At 39.4% G+C, this 19,709-nt stretch overlaps 1 protein-coding gene across 1 annotated transcript; it reads left to right on the forward strand.

The window, feature by feature from the left end:
• Nucleotides 1-270: 270 nt before the first annotated feature.
• On the forward strand, nt 271-9,824 carry LOC311251207 (G2/M phase-specific E3 ubiquitin-protein ligase-like). Its single transcript, XM_084343568.1, has 9 exons — nt 271-334; nt 3,266-3,478; nt 3,840-3,975; nt 5,373-5,944; nt 6,451-6,770; nt 6,912-7,093; nt 7,222-7,394; nt 8,012-8,226; nt 8,343-9,824. Exons 3-9 carry the CDS (start codon nt 3,853-3,855, stop codon nt 8,597-8,599), a joined length of 1,842 nt encoding a protein of 613 aa, XP_084199694.1. The 5' UTR covers nt 271-334; nt 3,266-3,478; nt 3,840-3,852; the 3' UTR covers nt 8,600-9,824.
• Nucleotides 9,825-19,709: the final 9,885 nt, after the last annotated feature.

Consider the following 19,709-nt stretch of genomic DNA (forward strand, 5'->3'; position numbering starts at 1 on the left):
GTCATGTTAAGGTTACTATCAGCATGGAGGGTGAGAATGATTCCCGTGTTCTGCAGCAAGCCATTGGCGTATTGAGGAACATTTTGTCAACTTCAGAAACCGTGACATCATTGTCTTCATCCCTTGAGCGTCAGGTGACAGGCTCTGCACATAATTCTACACATAGCACGGTGGAAAATGAAATGAGGCAACTGTTCAGACCTGCCAACTCTCAAGTCGTTTCAATGGGCCAAGCAGCTAACGCTAACGCTACACAAGGCCAAAGTGGAGGACAGTCTTTGCGATATCAGACTCGGACACATTTCGGCAATTGGAACTCCCGTTCAAGAAAAAGGTAAGTGTACAGAGTCAAATTTACTAAAGGAGGTGGAAGTACAAGCATGCAAACTAGGCTGTACACTGCTGTGGACGGGATCAGCAACAAACCATTTATTAGCCATATAATGAAAGGCAAGTCTAATAAAATCAATGTAATGTTTAAGTGTACGCTATATTAAGAATACCAGGAGAGAGTGACTTCACAAGCGATTTAACTTTAACACAAGGTAAAGCGGTAAATATATTCTTAATATAGCGTACACTTAAATTGATATTGATTTTGTTAGGGTTGTCTTTTTTATGTGTCTAAAATACGCTTATCTGCTGACCCCGTCCACAGCAGCACACAGACTAGCATAGTCTTAAAAGGTTTTGTTCAGGTCTTAGATGGTATAGCAATGGCTAATGCAAGGAGATAAAGTGAACAGCATTCAGCAGTTGCTGGTGCAGACAGTCCATATCAAAATATTGTCAGAACTTTTGTTTAATACAACATAGACCACATCTTCAGGCCACTGTGACATGGTTCAGACCTAAGTGACAGTAACAGTAACTAGGCTTTCCGCCGATCACATCGGCTATATCAGATCGGCCGTAATGTCTTAATTCACCGATCCGATCAATGACGTCATTGTCGTGTTGAAACTTTCTGCAGATGCTCCCGTTGCATAGATTGCAGATGGCTTGTGTTTTATCTGTCTCATTTACTCTGAAGAAGTTCCACGGCACCGACATGTTTGTTTGCTAGTGATGATGTTGCTAGCTAATGATTCAAGATTCAAAAAACTTTATTGTCCGTCACATAGTGACAGGGCTCAAAACATAAACGCCACAAAGACATAAAATACACATTTAAACCAATGAGACGTGTTTGTTTTGCTCTAAACAAACAAACAAAGCAAGGAGGACAGGACAGCAACTAACGTTAGGTGACACTTTTTTTTTTTTGTAACTTGTTGCTGACCATAACCGCGTCCATGGCAGTGGCCAGGCAGAGCCGCACTCGAGTCGGTCACGGCCAGCTCAGCTTGCAAACTAACCGAATGTGAATTAATTCACATAACAATGTTACCGTTTTTACATTTCAAAGGGATCAGCCAGCGTCGGCTTCGCGCATGCGTGACTCGCAGTCTGGACGCGAGGGGTGAACTTCTCCTGCTCTGACTGCAGCCGGGAGGGACTGTTGTGTGAGGACTCCTCACTCCTCCTCAGTTCCTAATCTTGACCGTGCCAAAGCACCCACAGACCGGCTGTGGGTGCTTTGGCACGGCAGCACCCGCTGCTCGTTGAACGATACGTGCTTTCACGTCAGAGTCTCCACAAGTCTCCAAATACACCAGAAAAAGTCGCTAGATTTGTAGATTTGCTAGTCGCTTTTTTGAAAAAGAGTTGCTAGAGGGGTCTGAAAACTCGCTAAATATAGCGACAAAGTCGCTAAGTTGGCAACACTGCATCACACAGGTGAACGTGAGGTGGGATTGATTGACATGGGGCCCCATTCGGGAGGTTTCGAGATGTCAATGCAAATCGCGCATTGTTGTTTATTTAACCTTTATTTTTAAAGGGAGGTCGGTTGAGAGCAAGCCGTCTTTTTCAATTCTCTCTTCCATTGTGGTCTTTTGCGGGGGGTGGGGGGCATGCGTCGAATATATTAATTTATCGAAGATCTCATGGTTTTCTAAATGTACAGTGAGTTGTTCTGCCACCACTTTTTCGAGGATTTTTGACACAAAGGGGAGTTTAGAAATTGGCCTGTAATTTTCAGGATGTGATGGATCCAAACTGGGTTTTTTCAGTATTGGTTCGACAATAGCATGTTTAAAGACACAGGGAACAACTCCAGTTAAAAGACATAAATTAAACACATCAACAATACAAGGGCCAATAGAGTTAAAATACTTTTTGAACAGCGCTGTAGGGAGGACATCTGTAGGACAGGAGGAGGGTTTCATTTTATCAAGTAGGGTAGAGACATCATGTAATGTTACTGGGTTAAATGAGGTGTGAGGGGGTGACTATACACAGGCAGACCCATAACAAGATGGTGGTAAGGTGTTTCCCCTGATATCTCTGATCTTTTCAACAAAGAAAGTGCGGAGTGCATTACTGTCTGTTTGGGAAAACACGGGAATTTGAGGGGCGGTAGGGGACACTATGGAGTGTATGGTGTCAAACAGGATTTTGGGGTTTTTCTTATTCAAAGATATTAGCTGAGAGAAGTAATGGGTTCTGGCAGTTCTTAAGGTGTCATTTAAGGAGGCTCTCAATTCCTTCAGATGAATCCTGTGAACTTCAAGTTTAGTTGATTTCCATAGGCGCTCTACCTTTCGACAGTTTCTCAGGAGAGACTTAATAGGTTCATCAATCCACGGACAATGATTTTTATGTGAGACATGGCTTGATTTCAAAGGTGCCACTTCGTCTATAATGTCCAGGCAATGGCTGTTAAAAGCCCCTATTAAAGCATCTGCATCAGTGTATCCCACCAGGGAGTATGGATCGAACAAAGCAGAAAACTTCCTAACAGCATCCTCATTTATAAACCGCCTTTCTATAATCGTGACCGGTTATTGGTTTATTTAAACTCACTAATCGGTGATCTGCCCCAAAAATCCTGATCGTGTAAAGCCTAACAGTAACAACCCTCACAGATATTCACAGTGCCTAATTTAAGATAAAAAAGTGTTAGTATGGTTCATTGTAGGACAGATTTTTCATTTTTCTACTTCTGTGTTCTTCATCTACATCAGTTTGTTAAATTAAATGTATCATATGGTAATGTACTGTCTGTCACTGGTTAAGTGCAATGTTATAGGGCATACATGATGAAATGACTGACTGCCAACGTTTACTACTTATTAAATGTTGTTATGTTTTATGGGTCAATGAGATCAGAATGCAATGAGGATGAATACATATCAAATGTAATGTCTGCTTGATTTTCCAGGGCCAAAACACATTATCACGATACTTTCAACAAAGATATCATCCTCCTTCCAAGGCCATCAAGCTGTGTCGTCGTCAAGCATCGCACAAAGCAAAAGTTGCATGAAAATGGACATATATTGAACGGCTTTGAATTCCACAAATCCTGGGATCAGAAGACAGTCGCAGAACAAATAAGGGATGCGTTTAGAGAAAAAATCCCTGCTGATGTGAGGTAAGCACATTTATTTTATTACATCAAGACCAAACTGTGATGTAGTGATGTTACTCAACTGAAAAATTTAAAGGACATCTCTTGGCATTTCCAGTGGTGAAAGTTGCATGAAATAAGATTTTGTATACAGCAGACAAAACCTAAACTATACTAGCCCATTATTCATACTAATACATTACATTTTGTGGCACTGCTTAAATTCCTCATTTATGTTTTTCTGGCTGCTGGTTAACTGTCTTTCTTCAAAGAGGAAATGGAAAACGGATGGTCAACGCATCAGTTTCAGTGTGTCTTGTGCATTTTGTCCTCTTCAAAAAAGTATTTTTTTTAACCTTTTGCAATTTTATCCACTGTTTTTCAGCCTTGATTTTCTGATGGCATGTGGCAACAGATTGATTTCGCCAAAACTGCATGCTGGACAGGAGCTGGATGCAGTTCTCATCCTTAAAGTATATAAATCAAAAGCCCTTTACATCAGACCATCAAAGCCAATTTTGGTATGTTACATCACATCTGAAATAACCTGCAGAACATTGTGACAGTAATGATAATATTAACCCATAAACAAGCATGCATGAAGTTGTCTGTTACCTCTGACCTTCGTAACTGCTGTTCTTAAAGTTTCTTTTCAGCTTTGCAACTATGAACACTTTACAGAAGTATGTGACTTTTTAACTTGTACAGAGTAGAGCAGAGTGGGAATGCCTGTTCGAAAGTGTTAAATCTAAGCATAGAAATTGAATGAATCCACAGCTGCTTAGTTGGACTAACTGCAGAGGTGGAACATACTGTAACAAAGTACATTTACTCAAGAAAAGTTCTTAAGTGCATATGTGAAGAACTTGTACTTTGCTTGAGTATTTTCTTTTAATACCACTTTGTATATTTATTGTACTACATTTCAGAGAGAAATGTGGTACTTCTTACTACACTACATTTGTATGACAGCTTTAGTTACTATCTAGTAGTTTTGTTACACAAAACATATGGAAAGCTTATAAAATCCATTTTGTTACAAATTAAACTGAATTAGAAGATCATGAAGAGAACATGCAAATTCCTATATCCAATGGAATGGGTACTGGATTGCAAAATATTAGGCAAAGTTGACATAGAGAGATGTACGCACACCAAAAAGATCCCATTTTAAGAGTTTTATTTGCTGTGTGGCATGCACAATGCTCTTCCAAAAGTCTGAGGAAATGTCAATCTACACAGCAAAAACCCCTGTAAAACAGGAGCTTTTTGGCTTGCAGATCTCTCTCTCTTTTTCAACTCTTCTAAAAAATGTAACTACCCAATTGTTAATAAAAGTGCAGCTGAAACAATGATTTTGATTAATCAATAAGGCAATTGGCAAAAAACGAATTGACAACAAATTAATAACCATTACCAAAAGAGAAGCTATTTTTAAATCGTTTGAATATATTTATAAATAATGTTGAGGTTTGGACTGTTGGCTGGACCAAACAAACATTGTGAAGGTGTCACTTTGGACTCTGAAAATAGTAAGCAGAATAATCCATAATGAAAATAATCATTAGTTAATAGTTAAAAATGAGCTCCACCTGAACCAACAGTAAAGTCACAATTATCTCATGATATCACATAGAATAGAACAGCAGTCACAGGGGGCATTTTACTGCTATGAGTACTTTTACTTTGAATACTCTGAAGTACATTTTCCTAAATATATTTACACACATTTAGTGAAGAAACATTTTTAATGCAGGACTTAAACTTGTAACAGAGTGTTTTTACAATGTGGTGTTTGTACTTTTACATTCTCCACACATGTAACTGAGAGCTAAAATGAAGAGGGTATGCTCTATGGGAGATTTCACTTTTAAAGCATGGGCAGTAATTATTTTCTTTCGTTCTTCTTCTTTCCAAGGATGATATTGCAGGCTACAGCAGTGAAGACAACCATGGTGAAGAAAACACTGGTTCAGCAAGGCAGCTGCGCTCCTCATCTCTAAGACAAGACCGACACTCATATAGGTCTTCAGACTGTTTCGCCACTCCAGCGACTGCTTCCCTATCAGACTGTGCTTCTGCAGTTGACCCTTTTGCCTCATCACCTGGGTGTGGAGCATTAGTCACTCAAACTCCTGTCTTGACCTACCAAAGCACTATGTCCCTCAACCACAGCAGCACTTTAGCAAGCAGTTCTTCTAGTGACTTGCCTGTAAGCTCACTGGAAATCTGCCCCTCCACCAGTCAGCCCTCTACCTCATCAGCAACTTCAGTTGATCCAACTCTGGTCCTGACTTACCAAAATAGCCGAAGCTCACCCTGCCAAAGCAGCACTCCAGCAAGTCATTGTTCTGCATTACCCTCTACCTCAACACAGCATCGATCGGCAAACTATGACAACTACCTCTCAGTGATGGCTGCACTGTCTGACTTGTCGTCCGATGAAGAAGAATTGAACCAGGCTATCCTAGCAAGCCTGCAGGGTGACAGGTTAGTACAAAATGCTGTTTTAGGTAATAAACCCATTGTGGCTCCTGCCTATTGGTTACATGGTTTATAGGTTTATATTACAAGCTAGCGCAGTATAACTATCAACCATAACTGAAATCAACACAACCAACAATGGTATGAACGGCCAACCTTCCTGTCACTCTGACACTAAGAAACACTAATTCACAGTTTTTGTCCCTTGCTTACCTGTCTTAACTTCCTGTGAACAATACAAGCATGTATTGACATTTGCTGACCCGGGAGTGACCATAAACCACAAACTCCCTCTTGTGGTGAAACCCTGTAATTGCAATGCCTCTATATTTTCCCTAGAGCCACAATAACTAATTGTGAATAAATACACATAAACAAATTAAACAATGTACTAACAGTAAATGTCAAAACAAATAAGGGGGTGTCCTTTTCAAGCCACTATTCTACACAAACACACACGTAATGCATTCAAGACTAGTGTGTGTTACTTGCATGTATCTTGTTTGTTTCAGAATGACCACAGGTACCTCTGTGCCAGCAAGAGATATTCTGCAAGATCTTGCATCAAAAATAAACCATCACAGGAAATGCAAGTTCAACATTAACCGTTCCACAGTCCTCGATGGAGCCATCAGAGGTTTTAAACGAGGGACATACGATCCATATCACACTATTTCAGTCAGGTTTTCTGATGATATGGGAGTATCTGAGGAGGCTGTGGACTTGGGTGGACCAAGAAGAGAATTTCTAAGACTTCTAATAGAAGCTTTGCCCCAGTCTCCAATGTTTGAGGGAGAAGAAGGCAAAATGAACTTGGCCCTTAACAGTACTGGTATGTTATGATGTCACTGAGATGCTTAACTCCAGATAATGTAGTGATATAAAGTATACATATTTTATATGATGGTACAGGTTTTTGCATAGTCTTTGGCTGCATGCACTTTCAAATGTATAATAATTTTATTTTCTGTAGCCATGAGAGAGGACAGGTACTTCATTGCAGGCAGAGCCATCGCTGTAAGCCTTGTACACGGTGGTCCTCCAGCAGGCTTCCTGTCCCCAACTCTCTTCTCTTGCCTTGTTGATGGCCCAGAATTGGCTAAGCCAGTTTTGAAAGATGTTGCGGATAGTGACCTTCGCGAAAAAATTAGAAGGGTAATCTTTTTTTTCTCAGTTTAAGAATATGATCTGGTGTATGTGCATGTCACTATTGACTAGTGTAGAGGGTAAGACATGTTATTACAGCACTTTCAAATGTTGTTGTTTATTCCATCTACTGTAAGGTCACAGAGTGTAAATCATTTGAAGATTTGCCAGCAACAACAGAGCCACTTGAGGAGTATTTGGCCAATGCTGGTTGCCTGAGGCCACTGCAGAGGTTGGAAGACAAGAATCTGCTTGTGGATGACATCCTGATGTTCCAAGTGATACACAGAGTGCGTGGTCCTTTTGAGAGGTACATTTTAATCCTCAGTTTTCTGCTTGTCCCATGAAGACTGCCTTGTGTTCAGGGTTGTTTTGTGGGCCATTTCTGTTTAAGTGTACATTGTGATCTCGTTGATCTGCTCTGTACATGCGACATCTATTGCACGTCTGTCCGTCCTGGGAGAGGGATCCCTCCTCTGTGGCTCTCCCTGAGGTTTCTTCCGCATTTTTTTTTCCCTGTTAAAAGGGCCTTTTTTTTGGGGCAAGTTTTTCCTCACTCGAATCGAGGGTCGAAGGACAGAGGGTGTCGTCTCTGTACAGATTGTAAAGCCCTCTGAGGCAAACTGTGATTTGTGAATTTGGGATATACAAATAAAATTTGATTTGATTTGATTTGATTTGCTAGACCATACCTACCCTCCACAAGAATTGACAAGGTGTGCTTGGGTGTACCTTGGCAGGTTACTAGGTACCCTCACATCTATGAATTTAACATATGCCATTAATGTTGTAGTACAATACATGTGAAGTTTTTAATATGGCTTATACTCCTAGATTCATGATTTGATTGATCCGCCACATGTGAAGATATACAAACAAACGTTTTGTTAAAAGTCAACAAACAAAACACTTGTGATTTTCACTCAGATTTCGGGATGGACTGAGAACACTTGGTGTGCTGGACAAAATCCAAGCTCATCCGGAGAGTTTTTATCCCCTGCTATGCTGGTCTCCTTCAACCCTCACAGCTGACCTGGTTGACAGCCTCTTTACCATCCGACTTTCTCCGGTTGGCAGCAACAGAAGGCATGCTGAAGAGGCTGTTGTCCCTTTCTGGAGAGACTACCTAGCAGATGCAGAAGGTTACTGTAGAAGTATTTTAAGTATTTCTATTATGAACTGAAATATCTTCTCACTTGAAACTTCAACTACTACTTCTATCTTAAATCTAATTTCTGATGTATTGCTTTTTCTCTAGATCAAGAGGGAACACAGAAGCTGGGGACAATTCTCACCTTTGCCACTGGAGCCAATACTGTCCCACCAATGGGCTTCTCTCCACAGCCTTCAATTGAATTTCTTCACCAAGAGTATGATGCAGGAACCACCTCTAAACTGCCAATTGCAAACACCTGTATCAACTGCTTAAAGTTACCACTGCACACCTCTTACAGAGACTTTCAGGAACACATGGACTTTGCATTGGGCAATACCCATGGTTTCGGCATAGCTTAATTTATGTGCGGGCCTCCCTCTCAGCATTGAGCACCCATATACATAAATGTAATTCAGTATTCAAATAATCCCAAAACAGTGCTTTTGGTGTAGGTATCATTCCACAGTGTTGTTGATCGAAAAATACACGTTTGTTGCATCTTTGTTAAAACAATAAGGTGATAACATATTTTTACAGTACAGGCCTGATTGTCATTAAGTTCAGTGAAGGCAGCGCAGAGACCTATTGTGGAGTAAGTTTAAAATGGGCTTGAAAGTCTGTATTTCTATCCTAGAATAGGTTGCCAGCCATCTTGAAACCAAACAGACTTTACTGTAACTTGGTTTCATTGATAAATAAGTTCATTGGGAAATTGTTTTGATTTCCACAGTATTGCTTACCACTTCCTGCCAGCTTTTGATTGTCAGTGTTTATGTAACTGATTTCATACTTTTCATTTTCTCCTTACTTTTTATTTTAGTATTTTAGTTTATATTTATTACTTGTGTTGGCATAGACCATTTATCAAACACATTCCAAGTATTTTTGTTCTTTACAAAATTATGAGAGTTTACCGAATTTTACTTTCTGGCTAACTGAATAAGCAAACTAAAAGTGATTCACTGAATGACCTGACATAAACCCTAATGACAATTAAAATGCCCTTGGTAAAGCATTGTTTTCTAAAACTGATCTACACACTGGTATTATGTTGACAGATCGTAATGTGAACTTTTTTTCACAAAGTGGGGCCTTTACCAATCTGATAAACCATCAAAATTCTCCAATAAGTTATGCTTTAATGTTGTTCAATATAATTGTATCAAACTGTAAAATCAAATTCAGCCTTGAAATTTTGTAAAGCTTACAATTTTATTTCCCTCTTTTATTTCCCTTCCTGCATCGTGATGCTCTACACTGGGAAGTTTTGAGAATAAAGTGTCAGTGGTTTATATTCTTTTGAATTGTTGGAGTAAACTTTTTTTAAATCAAGATGTAAAACTTTAACTGTTTTACTGTTATACAGTTTAAACATAAACTATTTAAAAAAGTGCAGTTTGTTCGAGTGGGTCAGTGTACTCTGTGAAATGTGAATTTTTTTTTTCTTCTGCTCTCTGTGTTTCTTCATTCTCCTCCTGACTTATATTCTCAGAGATCCACTGATGATGTATTGATGTTGATGTTGTCAGTTAAGTCATCCAATTCAACGACAATAAGTAGTTAAAATAAGTAATAGTTCAGTCAATTTATTGAGTTCTCCAGAGCTGAAAACTTCAATAAAATTCAGTTTCATACAAGTTTCACTGTTTTTTGGTAACAATTTGTTTGAACATTTAAAGTAAGAAACATGGCTGTAAAATGAAAACATGACAGTTTGAGGTTACAGAATCACGTTGATGAATGTCTTAACACCCTGTACAAAGGATAGATCTAGTTCTCCATTTTGCTTTGCATTACACAACTACAGTAAGTAAATATCTTGTTGTTTACCTTTTCTGTTGATGTGAATGTGTCCTTAGTCTTTGTCAAATCATAAAATATCTGTTGAGAGGGGTTTTCTTTTTGTGTACTCTGGGGCTATGATTTTAGGATTGCCTCTCAAGGAAATGCACTAGGTTGCAAAATAAATTTATACCATGATTTCCATCATCTTCAAATGGATCAAAAGTCTGCTGAAGTGTATCCATTGTCCTGTCACTGACTGTAATGTTAACTGATGGAACTACAACAGCATTGTTTGTCTGTAACTCTGAGAGTGATGTGTTATCAATACCAAAGTCACTGTCTATGTCCCAAATACCATTCATAGTTGGGTTATGGATTCCTGCATTATTGACTATGCCCCTTTGCCACAGCTGAAGAGGAGTTTGCCCACCTTGTGTTGAAAGACCATGGTTATTCCACTGGTTTTGAAATTCAGTGGCTGCCCTTCGAATTCGTGGCAAATAAATATAATGAAGACAAAATAAATGGAGCTCATTTAGTGAATCTAATGCGCCGTGCTCTTCCATAAAGTTGAAAAGATTAACAAAATGAAATGACACAACTCGATTTAGCTCCGCCCATAATCTCTCAATTCTTTGATTATGCACTGACCTGCCAGTAATAACACTATGCCTGTTTAATCCTCTTCTGTGCAGCATGAAACGGGCAACACCAGTGTTTTCCAACCCATGATCACATCTCAACCGAGACGGTAATCCAAAGTTCTGAACACCAGCAATGAAGAGTGACAAAACACTAGAGGCTCTGTTGTTGTCGAGACATGCAAGGTAGATGATTGTTCGACTGAAACCATCAACACAGCCGTGGAACACCATCCTCCATCTCACAAGCTTGTGGTTTCCGTCTATGTGCCTAAGACAAATTGAAATCAGTGTGAATTATATGTGTGGGTAAAATGTCACTTGTCCAAGGTTTTGCATCAACAATTTCACACAAAAATAAATAATGAGTTGTTTTTTTTTCGTTTTTTTTTTACATTTACTGTAATTTGAATAAGTGACTTAGAAGTTGTTCTCTTGGTAATTTACTCACCATAATTGATTGGGGGTTGGAACACTGTAAATTCGCCGACGTATCGCATGCCGTCTTCTGAGGGACCGTCCAATAGGGTCGATTTCTTGTAGACTTTGTCTAACACGCCATCTTTGAATACGTATCCCACGTGACCTCAAGCTGCCATGCACATATCGCTCACCGGCATTTGTGGTAGACTGAAGAATTTCACCAACAACTCTGTTCAGGTTGTCATTTGATAGTGTTCCATATGTCAGTGGCTGAATGCCGAGGCGCTGTCTGTGCCTGTAGAGAGTCCGACTGCTTACCCCTAAGCATGTTGCAGTGCTCTGCCAGTTCATTCCAAGGGATACTAAATGAGAGATTTGTTCTTGTGAAATGCTGTATTGAGGTCTGCCTTGATGTCCAGTCCGGAGAGATGGCGGCAACAGGACATATCTGTTCTCAGACCTGGTTCTTTGTCTGGTTTCAAAAGCAGTCAGCAGAAAGTTAAGAAATCCATGTAAGGACTGTAAAGTATTGATTGCTTCTCTATTTCTTGAATCTTCCACAAATCTTGGGATTGAGAGAAATCCAGATAAGGTTTGAATGTGATCACGAAGTTCTCCATACAGCCTCCCATGAACAAAAGAATCTGTAGCTTCTCCATGCAATCGTTCCACACATTGTAAGACACTATTAAAAAACAATCTTGTGTCATTTTCATTGCTACTTACTCCCAAAATGAAAAACTGGGAAAATAGGATGAGTTTGAATAGCATCATTGCATAGTTTTGCTGTGTCTGGCTAAGATAAGCTGAGCAAGCACATGTATTTCCTGGTTTGAGAGTGACTTCCTGCTTAAGGAGGGACTTCCTGTGTCCCTGAGAAAGGAGAATGTATGTGTGTGCGAGAGTGAAAATATGTGTATGTGAAAGGAGAATATATATGTTTGAAAGGAGAATGTATGTATGCACGAGTATGAAACTATAAGCATGTGAAAAGAGAATATATGTGTGCGTGAGAGGAGAATGCATGTGTGTGAAAGGAGAATGTATGTGTGCGTGAGAGTGAAAATATAAGTGTGTGAAAGGAGAATATATGTGTGCGTGAGAGGAGAATGCATGTGTGTGAAAGGAGAATGTATGTGTGCGTGAGAGTGAAAATATAAGTGTGTGAAAGGAGAATATATGTGTGCGTGAGAGGAGAATGCATGTGTGTGAAAGGAGAATGTATGTGTGCGTGAGAGTGAAAATATAAGTGTGTGAAAGGAGAATATATGTGCATAAAAGGAGAATGTATATGTGTGAGAGGAGAATATATGTGCGTGAAAGGAGAATGTATGTGTGTGAAAAGAGAATGAATGTGTGTTAAAGGAGAACATATGTATGTGAGAGGAGAATGTGTGTGTGTGAGAGGGCCAGAATGAATTATGTCTTGTACGGCCCCTCATACATTCATGAAGGTTTTATGCTACGATCCACAGTTTAAATTAATTTAGACTTCATTAGCAAAAAATATTGTCTGGTCGGTCTTTCCGCAGGGTGGGGTCTAAATGCTACAATACCCATGATCCTGGACCAGTGTTGCTATGGAAAATAAGGTAGGCCAATATTTATAGGCTATGTCGCGATACACAATATATATCTTGATATTTTGAAATCTGCTTAATCTGCTTGAGAACATTAATTTAGGGATGACTATTGGTACTTTCACAAAATAACACAATGAGATTTTTGATAAATAATCATCGGTAATGTGGATGTAATGACTAAATGGGTAAAGACAAGTATGGTGGCACCTTCATCTGTATCAGCTGATAAAGGCTTTAAAATGACAGAACCGCATCGGCATGAGATTAAAATTTCTGCTAATATGACGAGCTGGTGACTAAGTAGCCTTCTAATTGTGACCACCGAATGTGCATTTTAAAAGCATTTTATGTCTGCATCTGTCAGTGTACAATGACGACAAGAGTAGGCACGTAGTATGTTATGTGCATTACAGGAAAGAGTTGATGTTCTTTGCAATTAGATGGAAAAAAACAAACGTCGAAAATGTCAGTATATTGGATATCCAATCCAATGTCCCAGCTTCATCATTCAACATGTTAACAAAACACAGTAGACGCTTAATTAAGCCAAATTTCTGATTGATTGATTCAAGATGCAGATTATATTGTCAGTTTTCTCACAACCATAATCTTTCAATTCTCCCACTGTTGGCTGCACAGAAAGCAGAATATTAGGCTCTCTGACTGGATGTTTCTTACTGAAATCCACATTGGGAGTTAACTTCTCTTCCAAAGTTTTATATGCACATGCTTGCACATTTGTAGCAGTCCCATTGTGTAGTACTTGTGCTATCTTTTTCATTTTGGCTGAATTTCAATGTCCCTCTGGATTGATTGCAGTGAATTCAGATCACCTGTGCGCAGGGTGTGGAGACTGGCTTCTAATTAATGAGTGAGAGCAGCTTGGGGCATTCCCCTCTCCTTGCCAATCAAGGAGTGACAACGCCCTTTTGTGAAGGCTTAAGAGAGGTGGGGAATGGCACTCCCTGGTCATTCTGATTCTCATTCTGCCTTTGACGCACTGCAGACCTCGTCCAAATAGATTGTCAGCCAGAAACTTTCGTCTGTTTAGGCCCTGTTGAGATTTCTTTTTTTGCCCTTGTTCTTTTTAGTTGAGGGAAATTGTGAGCATTTTACAACCTAGACGAGTGACTATTAAAGGTCACCTGCGTCAGGGCTGTTCTTATTTGTGCTTGAGTGTTGCTTGCTTTTCAGTAGCCCGGTGCCTGCAGGTTTCTTCTTTTGTTTTATCTTAACTGAACCCCTTGATATCCAAGCCCCCCTTTACATCTTCAGTTTTTTTACTATGTGGTTGGGGCTGTTTTTTGTTTTTTTTTAGGTATTTTTTAAACTCCAAACAAGGAAATATCTTTTGTAATAATAATGTTTAACTCTATGGTAGCATTTTAGGAGACTATATCTATGCTCAACACTTTGAGACACATGACATTTTATTTTCCCATTAATTTGTCACATGCCCGTCTTAAATGACTGCATGGCCTAGCACCTGTCAAAGATTCAAAACAGCCCTTCCAGAGGAAACGCTTCATTACTGATAAATTGCTCCAAGGACAGCTACATCAAATCTACAGGCAATATCAGGCGTTTTTGTCAGTGTGCTTCATGTCTTTGCAATTTGTACAAACCTTAAGGACACAAAACACGAGTGATCGAGACAGGCTTGTAAACATTCATCAGAAATGGCAAATTTAACCAGAGCCCATTAGAGAGAATGCATGCTGTGGTTTGGCTATTATAAGAAAAGATAGTTACTGTGAAGATGATAGATCTTCAAAACTTCAGTTAAACATTTTAGGGCATATAAATGTTGAGGATATTATTTTCATATTAAGATGTGAGGGTTTTCTTGAAGGATACAGTTGTACCAAGTTTAAAAAAAAGAAGTTATTTAAACCAAAGCAAACACTTTCAAAGGGGTTGTAAAATGTTTCAGATAGAAAAATGATTTTCTCAACAAGTGACATGTAACACAGTTGGTTATAAATCATATTGTCTATAAACCTCTGGGACAACTGTCCCACAGCCTTTTTTTAAAGACAATCCACCTATGCCAATCCTACCCTCTAGACGCAAAATGAAGCCCTTCGTTAGTTCAAGCAGGACACAGAAGTCATAAGCCCCAGCTGTAATCAGCTGACACCTTGCTGTTTGAAAAGTTGTTTCCAATCAGCCACACACCAATCACAGTCCATCCTCACAAGAAGGCAGACCAATTAAATATGACTTCTTCCTCACAGATCCCTCCTACTCAAATGTTGCCACACACCGTTGCTGCAGCTGCCTCAGCTACCAATGTTTTAGCCTAGAGCTCTAACAGGGCAAAAAGGTTTAAAAAAAGGAGGAAAAAAAGAAAAAGATGGCATTCATTGTCTTGTTAGGGCTCACTCTTGTAAAGCCAGGTGTTTCGTTCTGCGTTGCGCTTGCTGTTTCAGCAAGAATGTCCTCCTCATGAAAACAGCCATATAAGTCGGAAAGTCAAGCAGGTCATTATTTACACCCTCTACCAGATACAGTAATTATCACAGCTGCAGATGAGGAAGTAAGGAAAAGCGCTATAAGGAGCAACAATTCCACATAGGGAGGAGGTCGAGGATGATGTACAGGAGACTGCTGTTCATAGCCAGAGTGAAACGAGAAGTCAGTGGTTTTTTCGACTTACTAATGTATAAAAGTTATGTCATGTACATAACTTAACCTACTGTAAGGTAACGTTGGTACATTGGTAACAGTAACCAAAGCAACAGTGTTTTGAACCCAAACCATGATATTTATTTTGTGTTTTCTTTCATTCTCGATCTCTTTACATGTGGCCATGTTGTTTTGGGAGATGCTGACAATCGACCCATTCAGTCGTTTACTTATAAGTGTAGGTTGGTTTTGACTTAGACTGCTGCTTGGTCATTTCAGTAAGCAAGAGCGGAGCCATAGTGGACCCGGTATTTTCATTTTTGCAATATGTTGTTTAGTTTTAGTGTTCCTGACTGAACTGAAGTTTGTTGTGTTGTCACCTCATTTTTTGCTAGTTTGGTTAATAATTCCTGTACCCATCAATATTGCAAAAAGTAACAGCTGTAATTCCGCACATGCCGGATCTGCTGAAGCACACCAACAGTATGCCATGCAAGCTGCACATATGAGCATAAAATCTACTTAAGAATAAAATTCATACAAAATTGTCTGACAGGTATTTCTCCATGTATGCACACTTCTTTGGATACTTGCTACATTCAAAAGGGCCACCACACAGCCTATACACACACAGTACACCATTCATATTCTTGCTTCAAAGACTGGATGGTTGGGATGCCTGGTGGGAGCCCAAACATTATACTTCGCATTCATTCTCACCTTATACACAGACAGACATCCATAAAATATGAGCTGTAGCCACACGGTATAATCAGACATTATATCCAATTTTATGATGTTGCATTTGGACAGTTAATTTCACAGGTTGAAAGCAATGTATAGAACGTAAAGAGTTTTGATGAAATAATTTTGATTTCAGACGGCACTTTTGCGTTGGGAGCTATGAACATTTTTTTACATGAGCTGTAAAGGATACGACCACTGTGTAGTCATAGAAACATCCGTACTTCTGGCGGCTTGCGAAAGCCACAGAGTGGGGCATATATTAAAAATGCATCAGATGGATTCACAAGCAGAGGACTGAGGGCTTCCATACTGCTCTCATTACTGTATCCATTTACAGTGCACTGAAATTATTATGAAAAAGCCTGCTGAAATTCATATCTGCATTTGCATCTTAAAAGGAGAGTGATTTTGAGTATGTGTCTGTGCATGCTTAGTCATCCCTTATCGAGTTAGGAGTGGGCTGAGATGGTCTATATATTCACTTTATTTATTTATTTGACTGTTCACTTTTTAACCTTTTTTTTATGTAACAAATCAAAGGGAGATGAGAAAGAAAGATTAGAAAAGAGACTGAGATGCAACTTAATCACTATTAGTGTCCTCTTATCAAGGTTAATGCATTGCATCAGTGACGTCTGTTAAGCTTTTGCCATGACCACTGAACAAACAAGGGTGTTTAAGAGCTGATGCAATTACTCTTCAACAGAAAATGGATTTGCAACTGTTTTGATAATCAAAGAAAATTAGTACAGTCATTTTTCAAGTGAACGCCAAATATTGTGATTTGAAGGAGACATTGTATGCTCATTTTCAGCGTCATAATCTTATTTTGAATTACTAGAATAGGTTTGCATGCTTTAATTCATGTAAAAGTGAATCAGTTTTTATACTGTCCCCCCCTGTCTGAAACTCCCTGTGTTAGCTCCTATCTCTTTAAGGCCCCACCTTCCAAATACCCAGTCTCCTCTGATTGGTCAGCTCTCACACGCCTGATCCCGCACCGCTAACAAGAACAGAGCAGCTGTGTTTAATCAATTCTTACGTGCCAAACCAGCTGCTAGTTGATGGTGACGTCACGGAATTAAAGGCGAGAATGACGAGGCGTTTTAGGAGCAGTGTTTTTTGTGGAAGAGAGGAGCTACTGTTGGTGCAGGGGTTAGGGGACTGACTGACTGACAGAAAGGGAAAACAATGAAAAAGCATGATAGTTCTCTCAAATGCATGTGATGCTTTTCTTTATGGTACATGATGGCAGACTGAATATCTTTAGATTTATAATAAAGTCTTTTGAATATGTCACATTGGGCTCTGTGAAATCATAACAGCAATTTTTCACCGCAGTCAAGGTTTGACACAATACTACAGCTGCATGAAAAAAAAATGAAGTAATGGTGGAACTATATTTGATGTCTAAGTGCTAGACGAAGACAGTTGGACTTGCTTGAGTTCTTAAAGATGTTTCACCTCATCAAAGAAGCTTTTTCAATTCTGAACTATTTTTAATAATTTCTTTTGAGTGGGTTCCCAAATTGACACTTTCTGCCCAGAGGTGCATGTGCGCATCAACACAGCCACACAATGTACTGGCAATGTATTTCACATGCAAACAAACCAGACCCTCAGGAAGAAGAAAACAAAGCTGATATGAAAACCTTACACTAGTGATCTATTGTTTTCATAATAAGCATATTTTACTTTGTATGCTACTTAAATAGGGGAACCTCCAATACTGTTTTGTTTATCTTTAAAAAATGTTGTTGGAATTATTGAAGGACACATATTGTGCTTTTTTCCTTTTTTGTCCCTCTCCATTAGTGTTTTATGGGTTTTTGTGCATGTAAAAGATCTTGAAAGTTAAAGAGGTCAAAGTCTGCACCAACAGAAGCTCCTCTCTCCCACAGAAAACACTGCCCCTGAAACGCCTCGTCATTAGTCCTGCCTTTAATTCAATGATTTCATAACATTACACTACGTCACCATGGCACACATTTAAATAATTTAAGCCTAGCGGCTAGTTTGGCGTCAAGCACAGCTGCTCTATCGTTGTAAGTGGTGCTGGGTGAACGTCTATTTAACATCCGCAGCACTTACCATGCTATTGCTAGCATTCAGCTCATAGCGCCACCCAAAGTGCCTCATTCTTGTTTGAAAATATGTGACAAAAGTCTCCATATTATGTATCTCAAAATAAATCGTGACCACTAGGCAAAAGCTGGAAAAACATTTTGGTGAGCTGAACCTTTTTATTTACTCTGCAGCTATATCAAACAAATGCATTGTTCTCCCTCAGCTTTCATTTGGTTGCACCCCCCATGGATTGGTTAATATTTGTCAAACAAATTTCAGTATATCGTTGGCAGTCAGCCAAAGTCTGAGAAGAAATATTAAAAGATAAATGAAAGTGGGAAGGTGTCATCACTAAATGCCTGGGGAGAACACTGGCCTTGACACTGATGTAGCAACATCAAACAGTTTTATTATTGTTCACACAAACAGAAACAACATTCACAATGCCACCTGACGAGGGTTGACATGTTCTTCTTTTATTATTTAACCAATTACTTCATGCGTACCACTGACAGATGCCTTCATGAATTTCAAATGGTCTCCTGGCCTCCCTCTGCTACCACCTACTAGGCCTGAATCCCTGAAGCAGGTGAGTTGAGTGCTTGAGCATGAAAGTCAGTGAAGCGTTTAAAGTGAAAACTACAGAAAAGAAATTCTCACAAGTGCACTTTGATCTTGGACAAATATTTTTTCTGCATATACACTTGTTGATTGTACACAATGGATGTAGTGTAGCTTAGTTTCAGAGCTCTGAATCACCCTGCACATGTACAAAACGTTGTGAAGCTTAAATCTGTTTTGCATAACTTAAACAAAAAAAAAAACTCACATTCCCACTCCAACTGCTTTCATTTTGGGTTATGTGGATTTAATACTTAAAACATTCAGCCAGACTCCAGATTACCTTTGCTAACATATTCAAAATTCTCTTTTTCTAAAATATCCTTGAATTGAAACCAGGGTATGGTAGAGTTTTAGGAAAGATTGTGCTTGTGGCAAATAACAGGGAACCACTGTCCTATCCATACCCTAATGCTAATATTTTCTGCAGACAAGACTCGTCGTATTTTCTGTCTTTGCTTGGTAGCTTGGTGTAGACAGTGGCAGACTCAGGATGTTATAGGGCAGGGGCAAAAACCATTAAAAGGGCACCAGCTGTATGCAGTGGGGCACCAGCACGCAGAAAGGGTACCCCAGAGGGCACTTCATTCTGTTTTTATCTACCACAGAGGCATCCAAGAGGACACTTTTGCAGTGTTTTTGGATTTTTGCAATGTCTTTTGGATTTTACATTTCCCTGGGAGTCGAGTGACAAACTTGTTCATGCTTTGCTTGAGTCACTTGGGTGCCCTCCACTATCCACTGTGATAGGGTTAGGCCACAAAAACTTTAGGTATAGGTGAGGGAAAGCTCATGGTTTTGGGTATCAAAAACACAAATGCTTGAGGTCTTTTAATGGGAGGCAAACTCCAGTCTTCTGTGTAAGAGTCAGACACGTTGCAACCTCACTCACCACCCCAACCTCCACAATTATGATCCACCTTGCTACATATAGGCCCACTACCTCCTGCAGTGGCATAGAATATTGGCGCTGG

Source organism: Pagrus pagrus, assembly GCF_965226575.1.
Source record: "Pagrus pagrus genome assembly, chromosome: 2".
Classification (NCBI taxonomy): domain Eukaryota; kingdom Metazoa; phylum Chordata; class Actinopteri; order Spariformes; family Sparidae; genus Pagrus; species Pagrus pagrus.

Excerpts from the sequence above, each read along its gene's own strand:
- LOC311251207 (XM_084343568.1), top strand. The coding sequence starts at position 3,853 with ATGGCATGTGGCAACAGATTGATTTCGCCAAAACTGCATGCTGGACAG. Across the intron at positions 6,771-6,911 it reads CTTGGCCCTTAACAGTACTG|CCATGAGAGAGGACAGGTAC; the intron begins GTATGTTATGAT and ends TATTTTCTGTAG. Across the intron at positions 7,395-8,011 it reads GTGCGTGGTCCTTTTGAGAG|ATTTCGGGATGGACTGAGAA; the intron begins GTACATTTTAAT and ends ATTTTCACTCAG.